At 37.2% G+C, this 12309-nt stretch overlaps 1 protein-coding gene across 1 annotated transcript; it reads right to left on the bottom strand.

Annotated features, from left to right (window-relative positions):
• Positions 1–7289: 7289 nt before the first annotated feature.
• Positions 7290–11927, bottom strand: CFAP161 (cilia and flagella associated protein 161). The gene is given in 8 exon segments (XM_071568491.1): positions 7290–7849; positions 8781–8854; positions 9488–9646; positions 10442–10526; positions 11199–11434; positions 11636–11725; positions 11833–11907; positions 11910–11927. Coding segments are annotated over 8 exon segments (918 nt in total). The 3' UTR covers positions 7290–7668.
• Positions 11928–12309: the final 382 nt, after the last annotated feature.

Below are 12309 nucleotides of genomic sequence, written 5' to 3' on the forward strand. Positions count from 1 at the left end.
TGCAATTTGCCACAGCAACAATATACTGATTTTGGCAAAGTGGCTAATCTCATTTCAACAGTTAATACTTTCATGATCAATTCTGGGAGCTACGTTTCTGTTTAGCTCTTTTTTCCAAATCCTGCCCAGTCATTCATATTTTGTAATAATGCTCTGGATTGGAAGAACGCAATGTTGTAATTGGCAAGGTCAGGTGAAATGAATGCACCTCACTAGTGGTTTGTTTTCTTTATCTAAATGAATCTATTAATCATAACTTCCTAGTGTTATCCTGATTGTATTCTATACGCAAACATTACATAGGTTAATGAATTCTGAAACTTAAACCCAATACACCTTTTATTCATAACCAGTGGCTCTATCATACCAGGATCTTTTTAGCACTAGCAGGTACTATATGAGGCAAACTGATCTAAATATAGCAAAGGTGATTTTTTTAATCTCTAAAGCACTCTTTCAAGCAGACATTTCAACTTCAGTCAACAAGGGAGCAATGTGTCAATACAAAATATCATAGACTGTTACTGAAGAATATAACTATGGCTTATTTGTCTACCAAATGGTAAAGATGATCATTGTTTATTTCTGCAGGAAAAATAACCTATGTTCACCTGCAGAAGCTTAATATCATATTGGATTCTCCCCAGGGACAGATTGTTCTGCAATTTTAAATATATTTTGAAGGTCTTTATTTTGTGTTCTTATTTTTTCTCAGTAATTATGTGTTCATGGATGTGTTTTCTGAACTCTTTAGGAACAATATGAACCTTGTATTATTGCAGAAAACCTAAATTTGCCATAGGTTGCATGGGCTGAGGAAAAAACCTTTACCCCTTGTTGGCTTATATGTAACGCTTAACTTGTAAAACCAAGCAGCAAATGGTTGTGTCATGTAACCCACCAAATATGTGGTATAAATTGACTTTGCCTCAATTCTTTCTGTGATGAATGAACATTCTGTTCTCAGAAATAATTGCTTAGATGAAAAGGTTGCACACATCAACCATATAGTGCAAATGGTTACTCCCCAAATCCTTGTTAAGCTAATTTCATAGGAAGCAGGAATTTGTGTTGGTGTTTCTGAATACTGTATGAAGCCCAGTGTTCAGTGGAAACCATTCAGTAGGTCCCAAAGTGTGGCACTGTTTAAAATCAGTTAGCACTTAGGGACAAAATTCCATAGCCGCCCTACAGGGTACAATCCACTGGTATATAGTTAGACATTAATGAGCACAGGACAGAGGAAAATGTTGAATTTCAAGTACTTCTGGAAGCACCAAAATTGTTAATAGGCAATGAAAACAATAAGCTATGTTGTATCAAAGGTCATATATGTAGTTATCAAGACAGCCACATGGATTCCTTTTAAACAAATTGTAACTTGTTAAAAAGGAATGTGGAGAAAAGATAATAGATGCAGAGGATCTTTGTCTGGATAAACTGCTAATAAAAAATACTAATTTGATTAATTCAACCAGTGGAATTTGGTGCCATTTGAGAGCAAGTACATGCACACAAATTTTATGGTAAATTTAGAATGCCAACACACAAGAACAATGAAAAAAAATGTTTTGTAATGTTTCATTGCTTTTCTTGTGAGCAACTAATAAACATCCACAATGTATTTCTCCCTTCCTTTATAAAAGAGCTATGCCCACTGGGGATAGTGAGGCACAGATATAGTAAATGAGGGACGGAAGGGCACATGATATACGTATGAGAAAATGCAGAATATAATTCCATTACCTGTCTTATCTAGGGAAAAGGAAAGAGGTTTGTCTTTGAAGCAGTGACCAGAGACACAAAGTTTCGACATGGGCATTTTTGGCCTGGATACTCCCTTTGCTTTGTACTTCTGCCTACTATAATCTCTGTGCTCCAATGGTGCCATAAAAACAAAATACAGAGTTAATTACTGCCCCTTTATGTGAGATACAGCAATTTCCTGTGCATATAAGAAATCAGTTCACCCTCCATTTTTGTAATTATGATTTATTAGTCATTCTACTTCATAACAGAATGCCATGCAGCTATGGGTGACTGTCTCATCCCCCCATGCTTGTCTTGATGCTTACCATAGCTGACTGCTTTCTTCAAGAACTTGCTAGGCCAGAGTTAACTGCACTGTCTTTAAGATTTGCAGTTTCATACTCAGACCTTCTCTTTTATCCTAATTGGCTTCCTCCCCCAAGGCAAAAAAAGGAAGAAGCACTCTTTGGTTGCCTTTCAAGATGCACATTCTGTTAAAGAGTTTGAATGCTGGTGGATTCAACTATGTCTGTTTGGGACTCCCAAAAAGCATTTTACTAATACCACAGCAGCTTGTATGAATTATTCATGGTAGTTTGATTCAAGATCTAAAAATGTTTTATTGGTCATAAATATATCTTACAACAGGATGACTTCTGCCAGAATTCCTGGTTTGATCCAAAGCTGGTGTTTCAATAAGAAAGTCCTAAAAGTAAATTTTAACTGCCCTTTTGGCAGCAAATTCATAAAACACAGTAAAATAAATTCATAGAACACTGTAAAATAAATAGGACCTTATCACAGAACTTACTTCACCAAGGTTAAAAGTTTCTTTTATTGTAATCATGAATTATTTACCACACAGTAAAGTGATCTAGGTCCTCCACTCAACATGTTTTGGAGAGAATTATCACACCGACTGCCTTAGGAGGAGCTAAGAGCACAGCTCATACACTGGGCCACCTCTAGGCAAATATTTGGTTTCTCTGTAAGACTATGAGTAGAACCTGAGGGCAGCTGGATTTGAGGACATTGTGCAGCAAACAGAAAGGGGAATGATGACAGATGAGAAAAGAAGGCACATGGTGAAGCCGTAAGTATGGCTAGAGTGTTATTCTGGATTACCATGTGATGCTTTGGAGCCATTTATAACCAGACTTCAATATGTCCCTGACCAGTTAAGATTACACTGAAAGAAATAATTAGTTCAAGTAGTTTCAAAAGAAACCAATACTTTTAGATGAGTAAAGCCTGTTCTGCATATGCTGAACTATTTGTTATTTCTGTGTCATCATTAAAGTTCCCAGGGTGTGTACATGTATATAGTGGCAATTCATTTATATTTCTCTATATATGTTTATTTATATGGTTAAATATGTCTCTTTTCATGGTCAGTTAAATTCGCTGGTAATTTGTGAGACTATAATACATCTTGGGTGTTCTGGCTAAACTGATGCTGCCAAAATTGTCAGCAAAAAGACCGGAAAAGCTGATGAACCTTAAACTTTTCCCTAAACAACTGCTCCGTTGTTTCTTCAGGATATAGAAGAGGCAGAAAACCCAAGCAAGGGAGTGATAGGAAACCAGAGAGGAAAAACAGAATTGCTGTGTGACGTGGATTTCACAAACCCTTTTAGAGGCCCTATAACAATAATCCGTGCTAATTAGCATTTTACTTCTAAGAAATTTGACCCATAAAGGAAAAGTAACACAAACCAGTGCTTTGCTTATTCACTAGTTCTTTGCTTTCGTTTTGCTTAGGAATTTGAAGTCTTCATAAATTGTACAGGTAACATTTTCAGAAGCAGCTAAATGCATTTTTAAAAATTATTTTCTTAGACTAAGATTATCAAAGGTATGTACAACTTTATTCCTGACAATTTTAATGTGAAGAAGTTGCAGAAACAGCTCTTGTTTCTTAGGGCTGGTATCGCTTTTGCAAATGGGACTTCTGCTAAGAGCTGGTTAGGTATTTTTAACTAGTATGCCATATAATTAAATAACTAACTATATGTATAAAAATAAATACTGTCATGGACAATTCTTATTCCCCTCTGTGGGTTTGTCAGACCCACAGGGACAGCACTGTGGTTTGTGGGCTCTTCTCCAAGCAACTCCTATTAACGTCAGAATTACTTGGAAAGCTGAATCTTCATAGCCCACACCAAGAGTTTACAATTTGGCATTAGTTTTTGTGTAGATCTCATACACCCATATCTCTCTGGTTATTGCATCAGGTTTACTTCAGTTTCTTGTCATCTTACAACCACTTTTACTAACAGCTTTATGCTATTACTTACAGAGCTTGCGTGCTGTAGTTCTTTCTGTCTGGGGAAAAAAAAAAAAGGATGGAGATATGGTCCCTGCCACAAGTAGCTTATAATTAAAACAAGACCAACCTTATAGAAACATATATTGTAGATGGTCTCTAACTGGATGGTCTGTTTAGTTTTGTTTTGACATACTGTATGAAGCAGCATTTAACAGATGTTGGGAAATTAGCTCTCTAAGCTTCTCTTATAAACATACAGCAGAGACGCATGTGTATGAATTAATTTCATCATTGAATCTAGGTATTAATGTCATAGGGAATTTTTAAATGTTTGTGCTTATTCTACTGTACTTTGAGCCCTCCTTGCCAAAAAATACAGAAACTTCTTGAGAGAAAGTGCCTCTGTTGTGGCAATGCCTTTTAGCACTGTACTGATGATTCTCTTCTGTTGAGTGAAAGATGTTGCCTTGTATAAGATGAGCAGTGAAAAAAAAACGAAGAAAAGTGTTAATGTTTCATTAAATACTCTCTACACACAATGTTGACCAAAGAAAACCCCATAAAATCCCCAAAGCTAAGAGGTCTCCCTTGGTCTTTATGCCACATTGTCCCTCTTATAATAATGATAAGTAATGCTAATTTATCATGCAAATCCTGCAGCTGATATCCTTATGGCTGCTCATATGCCTGCTGAAATAGCACACATCCAGCAAGGTGACAGATCTTCCCACTCCTCCTCTTCTCTGGGAGAATCCAGTGTAGAGGATTAGATTCAAACCAGCATGAAGGGGGGAGCTGGCAAACCAAGGCTTGCCTCTCTCTGTGCTGTGTACAGGCAAGACCTGGGACAAAGCCTAAACCAAAGCCTAATCAGAAGGGAAGCATAGCTGACAAAATGACACTGAGATCTCATAATTTCTGCTTATATTTAGTGTATTTTGCATTTCACATATGTATATTTTATTTTTTACTTTGTGGCCCCCTTAGTTTAGTTTTCATACATTGACATCTTAAGTGTTTCTAAAGCAACAGCTATGGTTTTAAAAGATCATTTCACACCCATCCCACTCAAATTACAACAGACATGCAATATTAATTTAGAGTGAGTGGGCACATATGTTATCAAAATCACCCATTTACCTGCCAACTCCACCAAATTTTCCAGTGCTTGGATATTTTCTTCCACTACTGTGTGGAATTTTATTGTAATCTTCTCTGTGCTTTTTCTTTTTGTACCTTTTTTTATTCCTCAGATGTTTTATCCAGTTACTGAACCTGCATATGGCTTCCTCTGTGAGCTCAGTGCTAAAACAATACTTCATGGCAATCACTGCAAAGAAAATCAGCTTCTGATTATACTGATGTGATTAGGTGTGAGGCCAGAGACTTGTGCTGAGTGCTAGAAGAGCACTTTATAACCACAGTAAATCAGTAAGTTTGGCCTAGAAAACCCAGCAAGGAGAAGTGGTGTGATGTGAAACATGAGTTGGGGAACAATGCAAAAGAGAGGGCAGTGAAAAGGCTGATTTAAAGGTGGATTTTCATTTTACAGTGTTACCAATGCGAGTTTAGTCAGCTTTCCTCTGCTGACTCTTCCTTAGTTCACTATTGTGCAGCTAAAACACACTTGCACAGCACAACATGCGCAGATGTGAGTGCTCTCTGCACCTCAGGCCTATGAAAACTGACATTAACACAGCACTAAATCTGAACTAATGCACCCTGTCCCTCAACAAGGACTAATAGCTCAGGATTAGCTATTGCGAAGAGCTTTTGAGCTGCCTCAAATGGAGGCAAAGTGAGTTTTATCTTCCCACAAAGTACTTTGTGGAGCTATCCATGTTGGGTCTAATTTGGAAGAAGCATTAAAAGCTTTCTTAACACATGCCTTTGCCATATACCAATGAAAAGCAAAGAGCATTGCAAATGAGGCAAACACCACTGTCCATATTTCATGATATGCAGTATTAGGACAAGAAAAGGCAGCCCAAATATCAGGTCTGGAGGGTGGTTCAGGTCTCCATTGCCCTATCCACAAGACATATTGTGTCTCTAACTGGCAACTGCAGGATTGTTCAGATTCTGAGCTAATATTTAGTCCCATATTTCTTTGTATTAAATCCCGCTTTTGTCAACAAATGTCCACAAGGGACAAAATTAGAAACACTGCAATGCATTCTACACAGCCTGAATTTTTTCCTAGTTTAAAACATACAAAATCGAAGCAGAATTATGTCAATCTCTTGTGAAAATGTGCATCATTTTAATACCTGTGAACTGCAGTAAGCAATAACAGTGTCTGTATAAAAATATGAATCACGTTTCACATCTTTACATAGAAAGTGAAAGAAAAAGCTCCAAAAGATAATTTCCTCTAAGTATGTTTTGGTTACAAATTAGTTAATGTTCAAATTATTTTAAAGAAGTTGATTGCATGCAATGCACGATGTTCTGTGTGGCTTTGTCTACCTTTGTTGCTTAACTTTATTTTCCTAAAACGTGATATACCATTAATGGCATTTCCTAGCCCAGCATTCAAGCCTGTTTTGACTTGGTCAGCCTCTGTGGCACTGTATTTGGTTTTAAACATTTCAGGTTGTTTTACACGTGTAGCAATAACTTTGCTGTTTAGAACAAGGTGGTGCCACCGTGTGGACAATATTAAGAAGTGTAAAAAGCAGTTTTAAAAAGAAAAATTGGCAAACAGATAAATATCTATATTCATTACCAATGAATCAGATTAAATATAAATATTATATGATAATAGATGCTATGCACAAATCTGTGGATTTAACTCTGCTAATGAGGTCAGGAATTATGCATTCAATTCTGTTTATTTTCCAGCAGATCAGAAAGTGCTTTACAGTGAGAACAGAGTGATCCAAACACACGAGAGTCTCCAAGTCACTTTTAATCAGCACCTAATTCCAACGTTACCTGCTTTTTGTATTCATTTATATATCTGTTTATCTCTTTGATTTTGCTCTAATACTTTAGAAAACTTGGTTTTGTACAGCCTGCATTGCTTTCCTTCCACACAAAACACACACACACCCCTATCCACATCAGCCAGCAATGGTACTCTGCCCACACAGTTCTCCTTCTTGCATGAGTTCACACGAAGCTTTGTTTCAGAAAGGGTTTTGGTTTTAGGCCTCTTCTTGTTTCTTATATTTCACCCAGAGGAAAGAGACCTAACAAGAGTTGACATAACTGTACCTAATACCAGTAAAATCCACAATGGATGAATTAGAAACACTGCAGTGCATTTATGATGTCAAAGTTTTACTAGTTTAGAATCTACAAAATATAAGCAGATTTATGTCAATCTGTTGTGAAAATGTGTAGAATTTTAACCTCTGAAAGTTGGAGTATTAACAAAAACTCTATAAAAACATGCAATGGGAAAATGAACCCCTCAAAACTTCAAAAAGTTTTCATGTGTGGTTCATCAAATTTTAGTAGTTTTTTGCCCACTGTATCACCTTGATGAACTAATGAGACTATGCAATATTACTATTGGTAGCCTTTCATTTCCATTTTTAAAATAAACATCACTAAAACTAAAATCTTAACAGAAAAAAAAGAATCAGAGTCTCATCAACCTCTCTTGGATGTTGTCTTGGATTTTTATATTGTCTGTCTTTTCATGGAAGTGATTCATTCTTCTTATACCCTTCTGGGTGAGGTTTGGGTCTATCAATCATTGTACCACCTTCATCACCAGGATTTCCTGTAATTATTTCCCAGTAATTCTTATATTCTTCAACTTTGTGGGAGTCCAGGTAATTGTGACAAACAACTTCACATTCTTTTCCAAAATAAGACCTGCAAAGTAAAGGGAAAAAAGGGAGATAGGCAGGGAGAATTAATATAGGTATAAAAATTCAGCAAACCTTCATTATTTGAAATTTTTCAAGATTTTCTCATGTGTCTCCTGTCAATATCGCTATGGGCTTCCAAATATCAGACCCTTACAAGAAACACAATATCCCACTTATTTTCCTATGAATACTTTAGGAATTTGAATTCAAAGGGAAAGCCACTTTTCTAGCTTCATAAAGGACGCCCATTAGTATAAGGCACCGATACACCAGTTCAAACTGGTTAGGTCCTCAGCCTCATTCCTCTCTTACTGAGGAAGACTGGCTACTTAATAACTGTCTCAGCCTAAAACTTTCAGACCTTATTTCATGTTCAAAAACCTGATATAAATTCTTAGTCAGGTCTTGCTCAGAATTTAATGGGAAACACTGGTATACCCCTATGCAGAGCTTAATCAATATTAGTTAAATGTGTATATATTAACTTGAATTGCTGGGCTTACTTCAATTTCTTGATAGATTAATTCAGATGGACATATGCATACACAGTTTTATGCTGTATAGCTTTATTTAGTTCTCTTGCTCCTTACACATCTTAATTCACCATTTTTTTCTTGAAAAATAACCCAAACAACTGTAATTGCTCAAGATATTGAAAGGGAGAACCACCAAGAAATTAGAGAAGGCTAGAAGCATATGATAATGAAAAACAAAAAAGAAAAGAAAAGAAACCCAGGTAAGACTTAAACAATTGTCTGCAGCAACACAGTGCACACATTACAGCCCAGAAATAAAATAAGGGGAAGGAGAATGGCATTCTGCATTCTTTTCCATTTCCTCAGTGCATTACTAAAACACCTGTCTTGCTTCTTACAGTAATTGCTGATGTTGGCATATCATTCTGCACACCCCTGCCAGTTGCAAATTATCCTTACCATAAACAAAAGTTCCTTGGAATGGCTAAGTTCCTATTCGTATAACAGTGAGTAATTAGAATTTTAGTATTTGCCTGGAAGAAAAAGAACAAGGGAAGACACTTGACAAACATTTTTTTCACCAATACTGTGAAAAAGACTCTCATTAAGAATTAGATAATTTTGACTGTGTTTATTAGTAAATGAGTATCAGTTCAAGGCTGTAGAGGAATATTTGCAACACTTTGCTGAACACCCAGCACTTCAGGAAGCCTAGCAGTTACCTAGAAAGTACTGTATTTACAAAAGGTTAAAAACATTTGGAAAAGCATCCACTTATTCAGATGCCTTGAGAATTTTTTTAATAATTTTAAATTTAATGTACAGGAGCTCTTATTTAACCAGTGTTCATAATATTGGAAATGGATTTTAGTGCCTCAAAATCCTGAAAAACAAGTAAGTACTGCATTTTCACAACATGAAGCTTGAAAATTTCTGACGAGAAGAACTGAAAAAGTCAACCTCAAAATGAACACCAAACCCAAACATTTGTATAAGCAGATTCCTTAATTAATGGGATTGCTCCTTCTCTCGCCCACTTCATAAAATTAGAGGTCAGAACTGGCACAAGGAAGTATGTGAATAAAGGACATAATATTTTTTCTAAGCACTCCACCTACTGTTTCAATTAAATTTTCAAAACATTTTCTACAGTTTTAATTTCTTACAGGAACTGGAAATCCTTCATATTCCAGACGCAGCTGTGGATCCAAGAAGGCAGCTCGCCAGCAAGTCAAATAGGAATCCTCACCTGTCAGAAATACTTGCTGAAGGCGAGATTTTTTAGCATATGCTATGAATGTTTTATGGTCACTTCCTAGATAAAACTATAAATAAAAGCATATATTAAGGACAGTATCAATATAAAAGAAACAAGATATGTAATTTTAAAACATGTTTTTTAAGCACAAAAACTTTTCTCTTGGATCCTGACAAACCTGTCTGCCCAGCTAAAGTTATGCAGACGAAACCCCAACCATAGATTCTGTTCTGTAAACTCATTAAGTAGCTATTCTATATGAAGACTAGTGAGTACAGAATTAAAATTGAATTTATATTCCAAGTATTTTATCTCATCAAAGTGGTTGTTGAGAAGGAAAACTTTCTCAAAGTTGTGGAGATTTATTTTGAGTGCATACATAACATGTAATGCCTCACTTGCCTTTAACTTGCAGAGGGAAACAATGTTCACATTTAATTGAAATCTGCTCCCTCAGAATGATGGACCAATACATGACTTCATAGAATATCTACAATAGATTATCTTCACAAGAAATAAAATCTCATTTTGGAGTTGTTCAAAGTAAAAAAAAAATCTTCCATATGAATTTTTTTCATGATTCACAAGCTAATTTTGATTTCCTTTTTTTTTTTTTCTAAGATCCCCTTTATCCAGTCCTTCTGGCTGACAGCTCCCTTGGCCTGCACACCTCACCTCAGGGAAGTTGCATAAACTTTCTAAATAGGTATTTCTTATCTTGATCTATGCATGATGCAGAATCTGTTCTGCAAAGCCAAGATGTTGAACTACTGTACAGTTTTATAGATCTATATTTAGAGAGTGATTCAATGCATACTATCAGTACATTCTACCATTGCTATTTGCAACTTTCTTGCCTTACCATTTTGTCAGAAATCCCTCCTGTTGTCCCAAGAAGAAAGTTTTGCCCAAATCTAAGTGGTTCACCCACTGCACTTCCATCAGCACTGTTAAAATTGTAAAAAGGAAGGAAGATGCATTCAAATAATCAGTTTTATTCTTATTTGGGGGGTTTGTCTGTTTTACTCTACAGTTAGGCCTTGTTTTATGACAACATTTTGCATTGTTTACCTTTCAAAATAGGTAAAATATTTTAACCTAAGGAAGAACCTTCAACTGTTGAGCAGTACTCTACTCTTCGTTTCTTGTCCCACAAACAGTGGCAATTAAATATATATTTTAGAGAGAAAACATGCTGTTCAAGCTTTTTTTAGGACAGCATAAATTGTCCACTTTATGGAAAGCAAAAGCAATGACACAAACTTCTGCTTCAGAGACCTTACTTGCTGGAGAGTGAAAAATAATTCTAGATGATATTTGGCTGTCTTTTGTATTCTACAGTTGAAATATGACCATAATAAAAACACCTCCAGAATTTACCAAACGATAAGTGAAATTGATTCTGTTTGCACACCTAAACTGATTTAAAGGTCCTTGGAATTAATCAGAGTAATCTGCTGCACAGAATCAAGCTTAATGCACAACTGAAGTTAAAGAGACTTTCTTAAATTAAATTAACTATTAATTTGTATATTAGCAAACTTAATTGCTTATTTCTCAAAACAAGATACCTAAAGCTAAAATAATAATCGAAAACAACTCAGAATAAAGTAGCAGACCTTACAATACAGAAACTATTTCGACCCACAGGGTCCACACTCTTGACTGCACTAAGTCCTCGTGAGATTTGTGGCGGGTCATCCGAATACAGGGATATTTCCTCCATGTCAGCTGCCAAGGTAAGATCTCCTCGTGCTTCGTCCTGCTTCACCTCCAAGGATTTCGTGTCTGGGTTCATAACCATCACAGTGTCCCCAAAGTGAACAAGTCCATCAATAGATACTGACAGCTGTACCTAAATTAAAATGTACATTATATTTTACACAATTATCTGAACTTAATATCAGAAGTATTTCAGCATATAAAATCTGTAGCATCCTTAATGTGTCAAATAATAACAATATGCCAAGTTATTGAACATGTAACAATATGAACAATAACAACAGCTATGTCTCTCTATGTGGGGCCATGGGACGTAACCTTCTTTAAAAATCACCTTCTTCAAAACATTCTCTTCAAGTTTGGCTAATCTCTGTATTAAAAGTTGTCCTTTTTCTCTCTTGCTGACAAAATCCCTCAGGAGTTCCTGTTGGCAAAGGAAAGAGGGGCAGAGATGTTACCCAGCACCCACAGCCTCGGGGTTTAAGCTGAATCTAAAGCCCCAGGGGGTGACACTGTGCTGTGTCCCGGTACCTCCTGCTCGTGCTGGTCCTCCAGCCAGTTCCCGACCATCACGCCCCGCCCGTAGGCAGCCATGGCGGGCCCAGCGCCGCGTCCCTCGTTGCCATGGCGACCATCCTGGTCAGCGATTGGCCAGCACGCGGCAGCGCCCGCCAATGAGCGGCACCAAGACTGAGGAGGGGCGGGCCGAGCGCTGGGGAATCCCGAGGGAGGAACTCCCGGGATCCGGGAGGGGGAAAAGACCTTTCGGGTCATCCCGTGTGTCTTACACTGCCGGGTCCGCACTAACCATGTCCCCAAGTGCCACATCTGCACGTCTTTTAAACGCCTCCGGAGTGGTGACTCCACCGCTGCCCTGGGCAACCTGTGCTTGACAGCCCTTTTGAAAGGTAAATGTCCCGTGATGTGCAGCCTGAACCGCACCAGGCAGAACCTGAGGCTGTTTGCTCCTGGCCTCTCACTTACTACTCGGGAGAAGAGACCGTAATG

The sequence above is a fragment of the Pithys albifrons genome, chromosome 13 (genome assembly GCF_047495875.1).
Source record: "Pithys albifrons albifrons isolate INPA30051 chromosome 13, PitAlb_v1, whole genome shotgun sequence".
Taxonomy (NCBI): Eukaryota; Metazoa; Chordata; class Aves; order Passeriformes; family Thamnophilidae; genus Pithys; species Pithys albifrons.